Consider the following 18,928-nt stretch of genomic DNA (forward strand, 5'->3'; position numbering starts at 1 on the left):
AAAAAAAAAATCAGGGGGAAAATGCTTAATTTAGCACAAAAACAGCTAAAAAGTAGCTGAAATGGGGGCCGAGATGGGGTAGAGGTAAGGCAGGGACTTGGGACCCGAAAATCCCAGATGCGATCCCCAGCCATTCCCACCTCATTGTGTCACTGAGCAAGACACCCAATCCCTAATTGCTCCCCAGGCGATTGCTTAACTGTCCACTGCTCCACCTGGGTGTATCCCAGGTGCGATGGGTTAAATGCAGAGAACTAATTTCGCAGTTGTATGGGAACATACAGTGATGACAACACGTAGCACTTAAATATAAATAGCAGAAAAAGCTGAAACTAGCATAAACAAGCTGAAATTAGCAGAAAAGTTAATTAGGCTGAAAGTAGCAGAAAGTACCATTAAAAACTTGAATTTATCTAGAAAGAGCTTAAAGTACTTAAAAATGCTATTAAAAGAAAGTTAGCTGAAAAGGTAGAATAAGCTTAAATTAGCAGAAGAAAGCAGAAAAAAACATGTTTACCCAATTAGGCTGAAAAAAGCAGAAATGAGCACAAAAAAGTGGAAATTATCTGAAAAAAGCAGAAATAAAAAAAAATAAATAAAATAAAGATAAATAGTAGCTAAAAAAGCAGAAATAAACTTAAATTACCAGAAGTGGAAAGCAATTGTGCTGAATTAGGCTGAAAAAAGTTGAAATGAGTGCAAAAAATGTGGAATTAGTAAAAAAAAAAAAAAAAAAAAGCTAAAATTACCATAAAACAGCTAAATAGTAGCTGAAATACCAGGAATAGCTGAAACTTGTAGAAATAAGCTGAAAGAGGCATAAGCTGAAATTAGCAGAAATACGTTGGAAGAAGTGCATACATTTCATAGTTAGCAGAATGAATCACAAAACAGCTGGAAAAACAGCTAAAATTAGCTGAAAGAAGCTGAACCAGAACACAATGTGAAAGGAGCGGTAAAAGGTTGTAAACAGATCTAAAGATTTAAAGGAGGTAAAATGAGCTCAATTAATTTTTTATGAGGAAAAAAATGGCAGAAAAGGCTAAATATTTAAAAAAAGCTAAAGTTGCACCAAAAGTCCGAGCAGGATTGTTGTGAACGAGCTGAATGTTTTGATATGAATGCTTAATAAGCATTCACCCAATAAAACCTGAAAAGTCTGCTGCGTGGCGTTTCTCACCATATCAAACTGCATGCTGCCCCCACTGGCACGGACAATGGGCTGGCTGCCTCGCCTGGAAGACTAGAAACATGGAAAACCTTCAGCACCACACATTTACGCACCGTTATAAACTAAAACATCATCTGAGTAAGTGAGGCCATGTGACGCAGACCAACCTTGTTTTGCAACTGTTTCTTGCCCCGAAAATCATCTGAGTGGAAAAAAACAACAACAAAAAAAATCAAACGTGCGATAAATAACAGCCGACGATGACATCAGTGTGGAAACTCTCGTCACCTTTTTCCGTTTGTGATCCAAACGACCTCTCGCTCTGCATGAGCGCCTCTCGGAGCTCCAGCAGCTCGGCATGCTCCTTGGTGTACGTCCTCCTCAGGTTCTCCACATGCTGGATCATCACCTCCACCGCTTTACCGATTCGTTTTTCCTGTTATTCCACAAATATAAAAAAAAAAAAAAACCTGGATCACTGGACATTCCAGTTTATTCTGATCTGGTCAGCGCTAACGGTCAGGCACAAAATTCGTGCAGATTGTGGTGTTTCAGCCAACCTGGTGGATCGCGCCCAACATTTCAGAGCGACTGGACACTCTGGTCATGGACTGGATGAGAATATCCAGGTTTTTCTGAAGTCTCTGGATGATCTCCATGGACTGGCTGTCATCTTCACACAGAGGAATCAGAGCCTAAAGGAAACGGGTAAGACAAATTTAAATTCCTTCAAGCTAAAACTTTTAATGTTCACACAAGACGGAAACATTCAGCACAGGATGAAAATAATCCTCCTAAACTAAACGGTTGTCGTGTCCGTGAGAAACCTCAATAAAACTTTAAACGAAACTCTGACCTCTAATGACTGCAGAGGAAAAAGCTGAACAAATAATCCACACACAGAAAGTCGGAGGTTTGAATACGAACCTGCAGCAACCCCTGGCAGCTGGACACTTCCCTGCGGACATTTTCCTCGGCGAGGTCACGTGATCGCTCCTCCAGCCGAAGCCTCTTCTCCAGCGTGAACATATCGCACTTAAACCCAAGAGCCAGGCGCTGGAACTCTGCCTGCAAATAAAAACATGACCAACGTACAGTGGGTTACCCAAGTATTCACCCTCGGTCTTCTTTTTGTTCCGTTGCCTTAGAACCAGGAATATAAACGGACTTTAATCCAGAGAAATACTTCAGATTACGTCCAATAAGCGAGGAATACTATTTGTTTAACACAGCTCCCAGAATCGACCCTGGTTTTAGAATTAAGGGCTATGATGAAGCAAGAGACAGCATGAAGACCAAGGAACTCTCCTCACATGTCAGAGAAGTACAGATCGAGCTTGGGTTGTAAAAATAAAATCGATCCATAACCTTGAACATCCCATCAGGCTACAATAAATTACACTATTAAGAAATAAAAAACAGCAAACAAGTCGAGAGGGTTGTTCAGCAAATCGCACGGGCCGAGCAAAGATAGAGCACCTGTCCACGAGCTGCTCAGAGCTGGGCTTTATGGAAGAATGGCCAGAAAAAAATTGGTGGAGACCCCCCCAAACACATGGAAGATGCTGCTGTGGTCAGATGAGAACAACTGAACTTATTTTGTCATCAAGAACCAACCTAACACCTCATCGTACAGAGAACACCGTTGGTGCACGTCATTCTCCTCAGCAAAGCACGGTGGTGGCTGCATCTTGCTGTTAGGATGTTGGAGTCTTCCAAAGGTTCATGTTCCAGCAGGACGACTCACTTCAGAGGTTTTAGGACCAACAGTTGAAGGTCTTGGAATGGTTCGCTCAAATCCCAGACCTCAGTCCAGCTGAGGGTCTCCAATGGTTTAAAGATCGTTGGGACACAAGCATCACCCTTCCAACCCACAGCAGTTTGGTCAAGATCATCAAAGATCCCAGAAGAGACCTGCTGCAGCAAAAGGGGGTTCTACGAAGTGCTGATTTGGGGGGACGAGTAGTTCTCCACACTAAGGTTTTCCTTTTACAGAAAATACAGATTTTGCATTTTAAAATCAGCCGAGTGTGAAGCAGCTGGGATGAGAATCAGCACCTTCAAATCTGAGGCCATGGTCCTCAACTGGAAAAGGGTGGATTGCTCTCTTCATGTCGAGGGTGAGGTTCTCTTTAAGTGGAGGAGTTCAAGTATCTCGGGGTTTTGTTCACAGTGAGAGAAGAATGGAGCGTAAGATTGACAGACTTGGTGCAGCATCTGCAGTATTGTGGCCTCTGTACCGGTCCGTTGTGGTGAAGACAGAGCTGAGCTGTAAGGCAAAGCTCTCCGTTTACTGGTTGGTCTACGTTCCTACCCTCACCTATGGTCATGAACTCTGGGTAGAGACTAAAGAATTAGATCGTGGATACAGGTGGTTAAAATGAGTTTCCTCTACAGGGTAGCTGGACTCTCCCTTAGAGACAGGGTGAGAAGTTCGGTTATCAGGAGAGACTCAGAGTAGAACCGCTGCTCCTCCACATCGAGAGGAGCCAGTTGGGGTGGTTCAAGCATCTGGTAAGGATGCCCCCTGGGCACCTCCCTAGGGAGGTGCTTCAGGCATATCTGACTGGGAGGAGATCCTGGGAATGACCCAGGACACACTGAAGAGACTACGTCTCTCTGTTGGCCTGGGAACGCCTTGGAGTCCTCCCAGAAGAGCTGGAAGAGGTGGCTGTGGAAAGAGATGTCTGGGTCTCCCTGCTCAAGCTGCTGCCTCCGAGACCCGAGTCCAGAACAAGCGGAAGATGATGGATGGATGGATGGATGGATGTGCAAATTAAAAGATTAAAAAAAGATAAAACCCTGTTTTATTGCAACAAAACAAAGAGAATACATGTGGGTGAATACGTTTGAAAACTCATATCTGTGCCAGCTGAACAACAACTGACATTCTTTGACTGTTAAACTTATGTGATTAGTTTAATGCACTAAATAAAGCATACTTTATATATATCATTAAATAAATAACAAAAGTTATATATATATATATATATATATCTTTAAGGAGGAACACCACAAAGATCAGCTGGTATACATACCTCAATTTCTTTATCACTAGGCGACAAACTGCAGACAAGAGATGATAATTAACAAACTGATCAATGATTAATTGAAGGTGGGGCACAGATACAATTCAGTATCTTACCTGTTTCTGTCCTCTTTGAAAACATCTTCGTTGTCAGAAATCACAGAAGTCTCAGCTGGAGATGAACCGTGATCAAAGTAAATCCTAAAGCCACAAATAAACGTCCAGGAAGAAGCGCTCATCAAGCCACACAACGGGTAAATTACTCACATTCTCTCCGAGGAGCCTCGCCGGTCTCATCCTGAACTTTCTCCATGCTGCGAGTCAGCTCCTGTAAAACACGCACGAACATGGCCGTTTCTGCTTCATCCGTCTCTTTTAGCTGCCTCCTCTGCTCTGATCCCTCCATCCTGACATTCTCGGATACATCCATTCCTTCGCTGCACTTTTCCTCCATTAATCTTTACACAATGCACTCGATTCCTCCTCCTTTTCTTCCAAACTCACTCACACAGCAGGAAAGGCAACATTTCTCCTCAGCTTTCAGTCATGTTTAGTTTGCAGGACACCAACGCACCGTCTCAGAGGAATTTTATCATAATGGCACCATCTTCACACTGCATGAAATTGGCATTTCATAACAAGCTGAATTAAAATATTCACTTCCTCCAATTTCTTTGGGCTTTTGTTTTGAAAACATCCAAGTATAGTTAAAAAACCTAAATGCAATGTTCTATACATTTAATTTACTCATCAGCAGAAAGGAGGAGTGGAACTGGAATAATGAGTACCTTTTTATTTTTGTCATTAAGTTTGTCCTTTTTGTCTTCGCCAAGCTCTGGACTGCTGGGGTCAGAGGTCGCGTTGCTCATTCCACCTCCTGATTGGCTGCTGCGTATGACGGACGACCCTGACGAAGGATCGCTCTTCTCAGAGATGATGTTTGGCCCACTGCGGGTGATCTGATCTGTTCCTTGAAATAAAATTTAATGTGTGGGCAGTTAAAGCTGCTCAGAAGAAAGGAGTAAACAAATCTCTCTGCTTTCTCTCTCACACACACCGGCTGAAAGTGTTGGAGCGTCGGTTGCACAGTCCTGCACGATCTCTTCTTCCTCCACCAGCACAGGCAACAGGCTCGTACTTTAAATAAAGCAACAAACTCCCCAAATTACACGATGCCGCTTTATAAACCTTAATTACTTAAACAAACCACTCACCAGTCCTCAACTGCTGTCTTGTCCATCGACGGCTCACGACTAAGGATCTGAAACAAACGGCAGAAAACCCCAGTTCGGAAACAAGATCGTGTTTGGGCAAACTTTAAATAAAATGTTTCAAATGAATAGAATAAGGTGCAAACAGCATACCTGTCCCATGGCAGTGAAATGATATGCGAGCTGTACAGAGTGTGGACGAGAGACGGGATTGATTGCTTATATAATGTGAAAGTTGTGCACATGGAGAGTTCTGCTGCGTTACGAGTGTATGTGTGTGTGTGTGTAACTAGATGGAAATGGTACTCGGCTAACTCAGTCAACGCTGGCAAAAATACTTTGCAGTGTAGGTGGAGTGCCTGAAAACATAGTGTGAATACACACAATGGACATGAGAGAGCACTGCAATGGGATCTTGTGTAATGACTGTACAAAATATCCGTTCTGACAGAACAAGAGACTGACTTACTATTTTACACAATATAAATGTAAGGAGACTTTGACGCCTATTTATTATCAGAACAGCAAAGTATAAAATAATATGCAAGACACTTTAACGGTCAGTAAATTGTATATGAGCACTCGCCATGCATTTTTAATCGCCACAAGCAAATAATGGTAAATTAAAAGTTTAACTAGTTAAATGGGGTGTTCCGGTCTGTTGTGGTGAAAAGACAAAGCTATCGATGTATTGGGACATCCCACCCATAGTCACGAGCGATGGTTCTGATAGAACAAAACAAAATCCAAAATGAGCTTCCTCCAATGGGCTCGGCCTCAGAGGCTGGCTGAAGAGATGAGTAGAGCTGCTGCTCCTCCACATCGAAACGAGACAGCTGAGGTGGTTTGGGCATCACCGGGATGCTTCCTGGATGCCTCCCTCTAGCAGATTTCAGGCACTTAATTGTGAGGAAACCCTGGAACAGACCCAGAACTCCATCCATCCATCCATCCATCCATAGCAGGGAGGTCCAGACATCTCTATCCATCTCTTCCAGCTCTTCTGGGGGGACCCCAAGGCATTCCCTGACCAACCGAGAGACAGTCCAGCATGTATTGGGTCTTCCTCAGGGTCTCCTTCCAGTCAGACATGCCCAAAACACCTCCCTAGGGAGGTGCCCAGGGAGCATCCTTACCAGATAACTGAACCACCTCAACTGTGGTCCCACCACCTGCAGGCGGGGCTGTACGAGTCAGGTGCATGACGCCATGAGCAATGGCCGAAGGCGGGGGCCTTGGCGCTCGGACCCTGGCTTAGCAACGCCGACTCGGAACTCATTGGAGAAATTATATAACCTCTCTGGCCTGGTAACAACTGGGTACCCCCCAGGAGGAGCTAAAGAGGGATGTCTGGGTTTACCTCCTGGACCTGTTGCCTCTGTGATCTGACCATTAGATCACAGAGTAGGTATTAGAAAATATTTGGGTCGTCAAAATTTGTGTGACCCCTATAAAACACCATCAAATGAATGTACGAGGCATTTCGGGTACTCCGGTTTCCTCCCACAGACCAAAAACATGTTACGTTGCCTCCAGGCCCCCCTTGCAAAAGAGAGCTGTGATCTCAATGGGATTTGCCTGGTTAAATAAAGGTTAATAATAATAATAAAAACAATAATTTCCCATGTCTTGTGACCTCTCACAGTTTTGACTGACAATGCCAACAAAAAATGTTAAAACACCAAAGAATGTGAGTACTACAACTCATTCCCTATGGTGACCATTTTAGATCTGCCAGCTCTTTGCAAATTGGATCATTTACATACCTACCCACCTGACAAGTGCATCAAATTACATCCCAGTCTCACCATTCTTTCTGCTTAATGTTTGTTTTTATTAATGAGTGCATCACTCTTAGTCTTATGTATTAAAAACAGCTGATTTTATATTAAAAAGTCGACTTCCTTCATATAAAAACCAAAAGAACCTTTCTTGAATACTTTCACTCGACTGAAAACCTTTGATGATGGTGCGTCCACAAGCGCAAAATACCTTTTCATAAATACTGAGTCTTGAAACCAGTTGTCACATAAGACGAGCTCTCAGGGCAACTGGTCTGCCATCTGGAAGGAAACTAAACCAGCAGCACAACACAAAGCTAGCACTGGAGGAACTACCACCAGTCATGCAGCAAGATCATTCTTGGGTTCCAACATAAATATCTTCTAGACATTAACAGCTGAACATGATTATGATTAAAAAAAAAACAAAAAAAAAACATGTATCATTATAGAAACACTTTTTTCCAAGCTGACAGTTTTAGGACACAAGTTTGTGTTTCTGGGACTTTGTCTTGAATGTCATTTTCTGTAGCTAAAACCAGATCATAATCTTAACATTGCATGTCCAAACATGTCACCCTTAGCCCTAAACCTTAACACTAATCCCTAACACAGAATCCCGCCGCTCTACATCTAACCCTCTGGCCTTAGACCTTAAACCTAACAGGAGAGCTAAGCCTAACCTGGACTCCTAATCCTAACCCAGGAACCCTTGCCCTAAACCTAACGTTTTAACTATTGACACTAAATTTGACTTGTAACCCTGACCATAAAACTCCTGACCTTTGGCCCCAGACTCAGGTCCTGACAAGGACCCCTAGTCCATCACATAACTGGATATGCTCCTTTCTCGAAGCACTTTGAGTTGGGTCGTAACGGGAGGCCTGGGTGGGATGATATGGGTGCATGCATGGGGAGCTGGTGCAGTGATGGACAGTGCACTAATTCAAATTGTTTTAATCCTATTCCCTTTCCAATCCCCTAGTTCTATGAACTGTATGCTGACGTCACCAGTCACTGAGGGATTTGAGTAGTGAATGTTTGTCGTTTTGGAGAGGAGTGTTTTTCTGGACTGGAACTGAACGGGGAATGTTTCTGGCGCATGATATTCAAGTGGGTAAGAGTGACAATGTGAAGAACAGAGGTTGTTCCTCTCGTCTTATGCAGCGCAGAATGACAGATGCTGGCAAGTGGAGGGAGCGGTCCACCACCAGGCGCAATGATGGAGCCAAGGGGTGGCCAACGGTGGCCTTGGCCTCCATAGGCTCATCTTTGGCCACCTCTCCAGCCATCATTATCATTTGAGAAAACTATACTTTTAAGCAATATAAAAACTAGAAGGCATAGATTCCTCAAATGATTGGAGTAGTCGGACTGCATACATCTATGGCCATCTTGGATTAAGATGTGGAAAGCCCATATTGGCACATTGCTCGTTTTTCAAGTTGTCCAGCTCACAAGGTTTACAAATATACATTTATGGCAGCAGCCATCTTGGATTTTGATGTAGCACGCCTAGATGCAGCCAGACACCAAACTGGAAGTCGGTACCTCAGTTACTTTTCAAGTTACGTGGTTCATAAGATGAACAGAACAGGTGGAGAGAGGGTTTTATTTCCAAGTCACGACTTCGCTCAGTGACAAGGAACAAAAATGATGTCCCACCATATTAGGACCAGGATTTGGTCTCCATAAGGATCTACTGATCCCGAAAAGTAGGTGATTATACCAGAAGAGGTCCTAAAAGAAAGTAAAAACTCAAAAAAATAAATATAATATCAATCTTTTAATTGCTTTGAAATTGCATTTTAAGCTTTTTTAGTTTGAAGCGAATTTAAAAATCTGCTTCCTTGCCTTTCAGTGTAACGTTTAACAAAACACGAAGCCACTTTAAGTAAACTTTTTGATACAACATCTTAGCTTTGTTCGCCCTTCTTTGCAGGAAATCCTACAGATTTTTTAAACTTGTTCTAACCCAGCCCCCTCCGCAGCTTCAAACACACCTGGAGTACAACCAAAATGCAGTTTACCAAAAGAGGAAGGGGAAGTGGTGCTGAAGAGAATAGAGGAAATTATATTCCCTTATGCATTAAAACACTTCCTCCCTGCCACTAACCTTATGTCGGCTCATATCGGCAGCGCTCGAGTCCGCTTCAGCTGGTCTGTCGTCTCCTCTGTGATCCTCGCCAGTCAGCGGTGCGCTAACCGCAATCAAAGAGTCAAAAGGTAAACTGTCAGGCAGTATCCATTTTTTGATTCTTGACTTTCAGATTAAGCAGCAACAACATATAATTGATCAGACAGCTGCTCCAAGACGTGACAGAGAAGTTTACAGGTGGACTGTGTCTATGCAAAGTTTGGCCACAAAGTTAATTAGCCTTCGAGCTCCTCCCACAGAGAGAGAGAGACCAAAAAAACACCCATTTGACTAACAAATATGGCCGAAGTCATAGGGAAATGCTCCAACCCAATGAAAAAGTAACGTCATCTGCAACTGGGGAGACTTTTGAAAACAAATAAACGCAATATTTAGTCTATTACGCTAAAAATGTCTTTGATATTAGGAGGAATTCTTCCATCGATGCCACCAATCTGCTGTACGTTTTAAATTTCCCAAGTACATCGACAAATAATAGTAATAAAATGAATTTCTGCTAATACAAACACACAGGAGGATAAAGTGATCAGGCGATGTTCAATATGGCTCAGCGGTCCTATCAAACCAAAGCCAGATGGTTTTATGATCAGATCTGTTTTAACAGACATCTTATGCTGTGTGCATCTGTCTAAATAAAAAGTACTCGCTTGAAAAACCCGCTCACTCAAGAGACCTCTGGTGGTAACTGATATGCTGCAGCTGCTAAAGTTGACTTCAGTTCACCTCGGGGTTTGAGTCGTTGCCTCCTCTGGTCTGGGTGATGCGCTGCTGGGAGAATCCAGATCTGCTGCTGCGGTGAAAGTGTCCGCAGGTGCAGTGGAAGGGTCCGCAGGCGCAGGGTCCGCAGGTGCAGTGGACTGGTCCGCAGGTGCAGTGGACTGGTCCGCAGGTGCAGTGGACTGGTTCGCAGGTGCAGTGGACGGGTTCGCAGGCGCGGTGGAAGGGTCCGCAGGCGCGGTGGAAGGGTCCGCAGGAGCAGGGTCCGCAGGCGCAGTGGACTGGTCCGCAGGCGCAGGGTCCGCAGATGCGATGGTTTGCTCCGGTTTGGGTGGAAAGCTCGGAGTTGGTGCAGAAGAATCGGAACGAAACTCTGCAACCTCTTCAGCTGCCGAGACAGATGGTTTATAAATTTAACTTTGTTCAATGCCGAGATGTTTGCATAACAAAGTAATAAAACAGTTTAAAATTCACAAGTTTTAACAAACCAGCTTGGTTAAAGTATTAAAAAAACAAAAAACTATATCTTGACATTGTGTGAATGCTTTACTTTTGAGCTAGTTTAGCCATTTTTAGCTTAGCACTATGGTTTAATTTTAGCTTTTAGCTACTATTTAGCTAATTTTAGCATACAGTTACGAATAAGAAAAGTAGCTTTCAGTTATGATTTTAAGTTTTAATGATGGACTGGAGACCTGTCCAGGATGTCTCCCCGCCTCTCACACAGTGATGGCGAGACATGGACACCAGTGAACTCCGTGACCCGAAAAGGAAATGCGGGATAATGGATGGATGGATGGAATTTCAACCATCTCGCCAAGCTTAGATTTGAGTTATGTTTTGCTAGTTTTAGATTTTTAGCTATAGTTTTGCGGATTTTAGCTTTTACCTACATTTTTGCCGATTTTAGCCTTCACCTACGGTTTCACAAACTTAATTTCAAATCAACTGATCAGCCAATTCTAGCCTTAAGCTATGGTTTTGCTCATTTTATCTTTCAGCTGTGGTTCATTTTAATTTGAGCTTTTAGCTGCAATTTAGCCATTTCTAGCTTACAGGTAGGATTTAGCTAATTTTACATTTCAAGTATGATTTCAGTACTTTTCGCCCATAGCAACTGCCTTGCTAAATTTAGCTTTGAGCTATGGTTTGCTTATAAATTTTAGCTACCAATTTGCTAATTTTAGCGTTTAGCTACAGTTGTGTTTGTTTTAGATTTTAGCTACAATTTAGCTTATTTTAGATTTCACCTACGGTTTCACAAACTTAATTTAATATCAACTGCCAATATCAATTCTAGCCTTAAGCTATGGTTTTGCTCATTTTAGCTTTTAGCTGTGGTTCCTTTTAATTTGAACTTTTAGCTGCAATTTAGTCGATTTTAGCTTATGGATATGACTTAACAAATTTTAGCTTTCAGCTACAATTTCACAACTTTTAGCCCATTAGAACTACCCTGCTAATTTTAGCTTTGAACCATTTATAACTTATCTACCGATTAGCTTTTGGAACGATTTAGCTGGTTTTAACTTTTATCTGCAGTTTTGTTCATTTTAGCTTACTGCCTTACCAATATTTGTTGTGAGCTGTGGTTTTGCTAATTGTAACTTTCGACTAAGCTTTTGCTGAATTTACCTAATTTTAGTTTGAGGCTTTTAGCTACTATTTGGGTCATTTTAGTTTGTAGATACTGTTCTGCTCGCTATAGCTTTTAACATTTTTGCTTATTTAGCTTATGTTCTGATCATTTGAGCTTCAGCTGTTTGAGTCAGCTTTTGTTTTGCTCAACTTCCATGATTCATTTTCAGCCGTTTATTCGGCACTCAGCATTCTCACTGAATTTGAACAGAAAATGCAGATTTTTTTTTTCCCAAGTTACAAGTTCCATCTTTATTCAACAAGATTTAGAGAAGCTTTAAAAAAACAACAGCTAAAGTCAGGAAATGACTCACACCTTGGTTAGCGTCTGAATGTGCACAACTTAACCGACATGAGATGTATGAAGAATTGAAGCGAGGAGGAGGAAGCCTTACCGTTGTTTTGTGTGTGGGACAGATCGTCCGCCTCGGGGTGTTTCATGCTGACAGCTTGTGTGTGGGCGCTCACTGGTTCTGCAGCCTCGTCCTGAGAACACGCGCCGAAACAGAACAAGAAATATTCAACAAATAAAAAGGAACAGCGAGAAGAGATCAAACAAACAAGCTTTAAACATCTAACAGCTGCCAGTCGGATGAGAAGACGGTGTGCAGAGGAGCAGAACTCCACACCAGCTAAAAGCTGAAGCGTCAAAAAACTAGCTAAAAACCACAACAGCAAATCAGCTAAAAGCAAAGCACTAACAGTCTCTGTAAAAGCTAAAGGAAGCAAAATACTAAACTAGCTAAAAGCCACAAAACAGCAAATGGCTAGCTAAAAGCTGAAAAAAAAAACCAAGCAGCGCTATTTAAAAGTTATAGAAAAAATAGCAAAATCTAAAAATGGTAAAGACATGAACCAAAAGCGGAAAAGGTAAGCTAAAAGTGAACAATTGCTAAGCTAGTTAAAAACAAATACCAAAAAAATTACCTAAAAGCTAAATGTATAAACTTTAGCTACAAGTAGTAAAACACTAGCTACAAGATCAAAATGCTCGCTAAAGGCCAAAAATAGATATAGGGTAGATGAAAGCTGAAGCAGCAAAATGCTAGCTAAATGTTTAAAGTAGGCTATTTAGAAGTTAAATGCAGCTGTAGGTCTCAAAATGCTGACTAAAAGCTAAAAGTATCAAAAGGTCAGCCAAATCAGCTAAAAGCAAAAGACTTTAAAATACTTTGTAAAAGCGAAAAGAAGCAAAAACACTAAATATGCTAAAAGCCAAAAACAGCAATGACTAGCTAAAAGCAATAAACGGTTATCCAAAAGCTAAAAGTAGATAAAACTAGCAAACATAGAAAGGACATGAACCAAATGCAGCATAAGGTAAGCTAAAAGTGAATAGCTAGTTAAAAGACAAAAGCACAAAATAAGTTAAGAGCAAAATGTATCAGAACATTAGCCAAAAAATAGTAAAACACTAGCTAAAAGATAAAAGTAAAGCCAACTATAAGATAAAAGTAGCTAAATGATAGCTACAAAAACAAAAATCTATAGGGTTGATGACGGCTGAAGTCGAAAAACACTAGCTAAACATATAAAAGAACTATTAAACTAAACGATGTCAACAGTCGCAAAATGCTGGCTAAAATGTAAAAGCAGCAAAAGGTTGTATGAAAACTAAAAGTAGCAAAACGCTAACTAAAAGCCGAAAATAGCAATAGGGTAGATGAGAGCTAAAGTAGTAAAATGCTAATGAAATGTTTAAAGAACTCCGTTTAGAAGCTAAATGCAGCTGTAAGTTTAAAAATGCTGGCTAAAAGCTAAAAGTAGCAGAAGGATGGACAAAACCTAAAAGGCCATATAAAAGCTAAACGTACCAGAATAGTAGCTAAAAACTTAAAAGTAGCAACGAGCGAAGAAGCTGAAGTAGATTTTAAAGAGAATAATATTACTGGAGGAGAAAGATGCAGAATTAGACTAAAAAGTGTGTGGAAAAAATGTAAACAGCAAAACAATACGCTGCATTAAGTCTTATAAATTATAGTGTTAAACTATTTGAGTAAAGAAAGCACATTTAGGTTTAAAAAAAATGGTGACAAGACAAATCTTTACTTCCTGTTTTCCCCTTCCACCTCAGCGTGAACTCAAAGTTTCATCACTGCCGCTTTTTAGAGAAGGAAGCCGACAGCCGAAGTACAAATATGGAGGCCGGTGCCTGAAAGCAGAGGCCGTGAATCATACAAATAGTCATTTGGTAGGCAAACGACCGAAGGAGCAGAAACGCTGACTAAAAATGCACCAGTAGAGCCGAGGCATCACTCTGCTGTCAGGAACACGAGTCCGTAAGCACATCAAATGGAAACGCTGCACCGAGTCGGACCAGTTCTAACAGGAAGTAGGAATTTATCCATCCAGGTACAACACGGTGCATTTTTAGTTTTTTTCAACCCATCCGAGTTATTGTTGTACCTTCCAAGCAGCCCGATTGATGGAAATAATTTAAAGAAATCATCACTTAGATTTGAAAATTAAACTAGAGAAACTGCATTTCCTAAGAAAATGCAGTGTGAATACTTAGTGCTGAAGAACTTGCTGAAAAATAGCTGAAATTAGATAAAAACATGCTGAAACGTAGCTGAAGTTGAAGAACAAGCTTGTTAGCAGAAGAAAGCAGAAAAAAACACATTTGCTTAATTAGATTTAAATAAGCAGAAATGATCACAAAATTTAGGAAATTAGCTAAAAGGAAGCTTAAATGAGCAAAAAATTGCTAAAAAGTAGTTGAAATAGCAGAACTGAGCTTAAACTACTAGGAGGAGGCGGAAGGATCTAAAATGAGCTAAAAAAAAAGTGGAATTAGATGAAAATGCAAAATTTAGCACAAAAACAGCTAAAAAGTAGCTGAAAAAGCTGAAACTAGTTTAAAAAAAGGTGAAAGGAGCTGAAATTAGCAGAAAGATAATTATTAGTTTGAAAGGAACAGAAAAAAATCTTTAAATTTAGCTGAAAACAGCTGAAATAAGCTGAAAATGCTAAAAAACAAACAAAAAAAGCTGAAAAGGTAGGACAAGCTTAAATTAGCAGAAAGAACATGTTTGCCCAGTTAAACTGAAAGAAGTAGAAATGAGCACTAAAAAGTGGATATCTGAAAAAAGCTGAAATTAGCAAAAACAGCTGAAGTAGCCAAAAATTTCATGTAAAAGCTTAAATTAGCAGAAGGAAGTGCTGAATTAGGCTGAAAAAAAGCTTAAATGCTTTAAAAATGTGGAGTTAGCCAAAAAAGCTAAAATTAGCATAAAAACAGCTAAACAATAGCTGAAATAGCAGAAAAAGCTTAAAATTGCGTGAATAAGTAGAAAGGAGCATAAGCTGAAATTAGCAGAAAGAAGTTGGAAGTACAAAAATGTTAGCAGAAAGAATCAAAGGATCAAAAAACAGCTGAAAAAACAGCTGAAATTATCTGAAAGTGGCTGAAAAAAGTTTAAATTTGCACAAGGAAGCAGAAAGAAGCTGAAGCAGAACAAAACGTGAAAGGAGCAGTAAAAGGTTGTAAACAGATCTAAAGATTTGAAGGATGTAAAATGAGCTCAGTTCATTTTCTTGGAGATAAAAATGGCAGAAAAGGCGAAATATTTCAAAAAGCTAAAGTTGTACCAATATCAAACATAGCACCGTTCTCCTGAATGAGATGAATGTTTTGATATATGAATTGTTGAAATAGCACAAAGATTGTGGAATGAGAAAGATGCTGAAAAATGTACAGAAGACAAAAGGATCACAGTGTGAATGCTTCATAAACATTCACACAATGAAGAAATGTTTCCGTAGCACAGTTCACTATAAAGAAGCTGAACAGACCCAAGTGTGACAAAAACATGTGAGAAGTGTGAAAACAAACCAGACGAGATGAATTACTCATAATGTGCGAGCTTCAAACTAACCCTTCAACACAAAGTACAAATTATTTTTTTAATCCAACGTTTTGACATTTAAGGACTTTTGAATAAACTTTCAGCACGGTGCAGCTTGAAGTTGGTGTTTAATGTGAACAAAACTTTAAAGAATATTGTCTTGTAAACATTTGTGTGTTTAACTGGATGATTGTCTTCAAGAATTCATATTGACCATTTAGTAAAAAAATTTTGTTTTTTTTTAAAGGTCAAACTATATTCTAAAACATTCTTTTACATTTATTTGAAAGTTGATTTCTCTGCATTTCCTTGTTTAGATTCTGTATTTCATAATTTTTCACGACTTTATGAGAGTCATTTAGTACTCTGTAATCTGGTTTCCTGGTGCACACGGCACATTATATGCTCGTCGACCAACTGTTACTCAGCAATACGGCCATCTATAGCAAAGACTCGGACGAGCAAAGACTTTGCATAACCTTTGACCCTTGAGCTGGGGTGAGAGAAAGTGTACGCGACACTGCGTCTAGTGATGACTCATAAGTGTACGAAGTTTTGTCAAATTATATTAAATAGAAAACGTGATGGGCGGGACCAGAGAAAGTTTACGGACATGGACAAACTTGGACTACAGTGTTTCCTTTAGTTTACTTGCCTTGGCAGGATGTTCATATGATCCGTGATTTTTGTCAACAGGGTGGGAGGTGGGGTAAGACACACATCTGCTGCACACCGTTTGCACCATTGTCGAGCGGGGAGTGTGGGGATGGAGATGGATCAGTGCGAGACAAACGTAGCGCCTTATGTACTTCATTTTGCACTCTATAGCACGGCTAGCTTAGCGATCACTAGCTTAGCGCTCACTAGCTTAGCGCTCGTTAGCTTAGCGCTTGCTAGCTTAGTGCTACATCAGTGCCGGCAGTTGTCGATGGGGGTGGAGTTCGGTAAGCAGGGCAGGCACCTGCTTGTATAGTGGTAAGTGGTAATACTCGTGTTCGGCATATTGTTTTTTTTTTTTACGCTACTAGTGCTTAGTGTATTTTTAGTTAACGTTTTTCGTAGTTCATATCAGATATTACGGTTTTTCTTTTACATTTTAATACTTTTGTTTGATGTAACTGGGACGCTGTGTACACAATTTGGTTCCACCACTTGTACCACATGTGGTGTGTATGACAAATGAAGAACCTTGAATCCTTGAAGGGAAACGCTGGACTGTACACGTCCGGCTTTTAATTGGCGTATTAAAAAATTAATTGGGGTTATTTTAATTTTTATTATTCAAGTTTAAATGTTGAGATTAAAGTATTAGTTTAAATAACGGATAAAAAGTTGCACCTTGATTGACTTATCTTTCAATAAAAGCAACGTTTTCCCCGTCGTATGTAAACTTGAAGGGACTTCCTGGTTAAAAAAAAAAAAAAAAACATAAAAGAAAAGAAAAATATATCCTGGATTGGTTTTGACATGTCACAACAGACATTATATTTCAGATATGAAATATTATTATGATTGTTTAAGAATCATCTTGTACTGAGCAAAAACCGAACGGAAATCAAAACTTACCGTAATTTCCAGACTATAAGCTGCTACTTATTTTTTTTTACAGGCTTTGAACACCGCGCGCGGCTTATAAAATGCTGCGGCTAATTTGTGGATTTTTTTTTTGACGGGTTAACGAGCTTCATGCCGCCACAACATTTAGCCTCATCACACCCGGGCACTGACATAGCTGCCAATACATGTCTCTCTTGGGGAGATGGATTCTTGTGACTCATTAAGATTACCTGTATAAATAAAAGGTAAAAAAGTGACTAATGAAATTACTGAACAGGTCAGTGGACCAATGAAACTTTGTTTCATTCATTCATTCTCTCCTCCCCTCCCTGTGGGAGTTTCCCCACAGGAATTTCCTCCCTCGTTGTACACAATGAAGTATTTGCAGCCGCTCGAAATAAGTGTGAATTATAAATCAAATCGTGAATTTACCTTAAGACAAAAGTGACGCTGAGAGCGACAACGAAAGAGACAGACTGTGTGATGAACTCCGACACTTAAGACGCCAACGACTTTAGTGGTTTTAATGCACAGGAGGAAGATGAAGATGGTGTTCAATGACCTTTCCTGGTAGACTACTGTATTTTTTTTTATTATTTTAAACCAGCTATGTTACAGGCACTGTTCAGAAAAAAAAATTACTGTACGTATTTGTGTATGTTATTGGTACGGATTTAATTACAAGTTTTTAAAAATCTCTCTCTGTAACATCTTTTTGTGTAAGTATCTCTTTACAACGTGGGCACCCACGGCTTATACACAAGTGCGGCTTATACACAAGTGCGGCTTATACACCAGTGCGGCTTATACACCAGTGCGGCTTATACACAAGTGCGGCTTATACACCAGTGCGGCTTATACACCAGTGCGGCTTATACACAAGTGTGGCTTATACATGTACAAGATAGTTTTTCTTTCTAAATTAAGTGGGCACGACTTGTATTCAGGTGTGCTCTATATTCTAGAAATTACGGTAATTAACTTTTCATGATCCCTTTTGTTCCATTAAAGTTGTCAATGCTCAGCTTCAGGGGGTTGAAACTAAAGCTCGTTTGGCCGAAACATCTTTTAATAAACCTGGAATTTGATCCAAAAGCAGCCGTGTTCAACCACAACATGAGAATCCTCCAATGCATGCACTTCATCTCATCACAGCTTTTGATTTTGTGCACTTTTCAAGGTTACCTGTAGAGTTTGAGGACAAAGCTCTGGGTCTGTGCAGGCAGCAGAGTCTGTAACAGCAAAAACAAGAAACACAAAAATTGTGACTAAATGGGGGAACCCTGAAACACAGTCAACGGTCGCAAAAACACTTTTTACCATAAAGAGTAAAGCTGTTCATTACGCAAGGCTCTCCAAAGGACGGACGGAGGGGTTCAAAGGTGGCAGACGACCACATTCCCTCCGTTCAGTTCCTCTGCCTGCGGGCCGATCATGCAGGCAGAGGAATGGAGATTACCGAGCTCCTGAGTCCACCCGTCCACCTGGCCTTAGAAGGAACTCCAGGAAGGCAAGAATTTTCAGGCTGTTGACGCGCGCTCACACTTTCTCTCTTTTGCACAGATGAGAAGTTCAGGGCCGCGACGACCATAGAAGGCAGGGGTCGACGTGCGAGTGATGGTGCACCGTGGATTACCGAGGTGTAATCCACCGGTACACGTGTACAAACACAAGATCCTGCCAACCTCTGGTTCCTAAACGACTTTAGTTTTGACGTTTTGTGTAAAACCAGGCTGACAGCCAGTGAGGACAAACTTTTTCTCATATTTAACAAAAAAACTGCTATAAAACAGTTATTTTTAATAATAGCTAAAACTTG

The 18,928-nt window shown here is 40.7% G+C and overlaps 1 protein-coding gene across 1 annotated transcript in view; it reads right to left on the reverse strand.

Annotated features, from left to right (window-relative positions):
• The window catches only part of LOC119428459 (lymphoid-restricted membrane protein), a 55,836-nt gene that overhangs the window by 6,082 nt on the left and 30,826 nt on the right, over window positions 1-18,928 (reverse strand). Inside the window, exons 19-33 of the mRNA XM_037696141.1 lie at window positions 18,295-18,341; window positions 12,100-12,190; window positions 10,073-10,454; window positions 9,308-9,392; window positions 5,414-5,460; window positions 5,257-5,336; window positions 4,988-5,169; window positions 4,467-4,527; window positions 4,317-4,371; window positions 4,210-4,237; window positions 2,099-2,239; window positions 1,732-1,866; window positions 1,460-1,607; window positions 1,339-1,373; window positions 1,181-1,243 (exon numbers count right to left, since the gene is read on the reverse strand). Coding sequence (XP_037552069.1) covers window positions 1,181-1,243; window positions 1,339-1,373; window positions 1,460-1,607; window positions 1,732-1,866; window positions 2,099-2,239; window positions 4,210-4,237; window positions 4,317-4,371; window positions 4,467-4,527; window positions 4,988-5,169; window positions 5,257-5,336; window positions 5,414-5,460; window positions 9,308-9,392; window positions 10,073-10,454; window positions 12,100-12,190; window positions 18,295-18,341 — 1,580 coding nt within the window. The remainder of the gene's footprint in view (window positions 1-1,180; window positions 1,244-1,338; window positions 1,374-1,459; window positions 1,608-1,731; window positions 1,867-2,098; window positions 2,240-4,209; window positions 4,238-4,316; window positions 4,372-4,466; window positions 4,528-4,987; window positions 5,170-5,256; window positions 5,337-5,413; window positions 5,461-9,307; window positions 9,393-10,072; window positions 10,455-12,099; window positions 12,191-18,294; window positions 18,342-18,928) is intronic.

Source organism: Nematolebias whitei, chromosome 22 (genome assembly GCF_014905685.2).
Source record: "Nematolebias whitei isolate Nwh7 chromosome 22, NemWhi1, whole genome shotgun sequence".
NCBI classification, from domain to species: domain Eukaryota; kingdom Metazoa; phylum Chordata; class Actinopteri; order Cyprinodontiformes; family Rivulidae; genus Nematolebias; species Nematolebias whitei.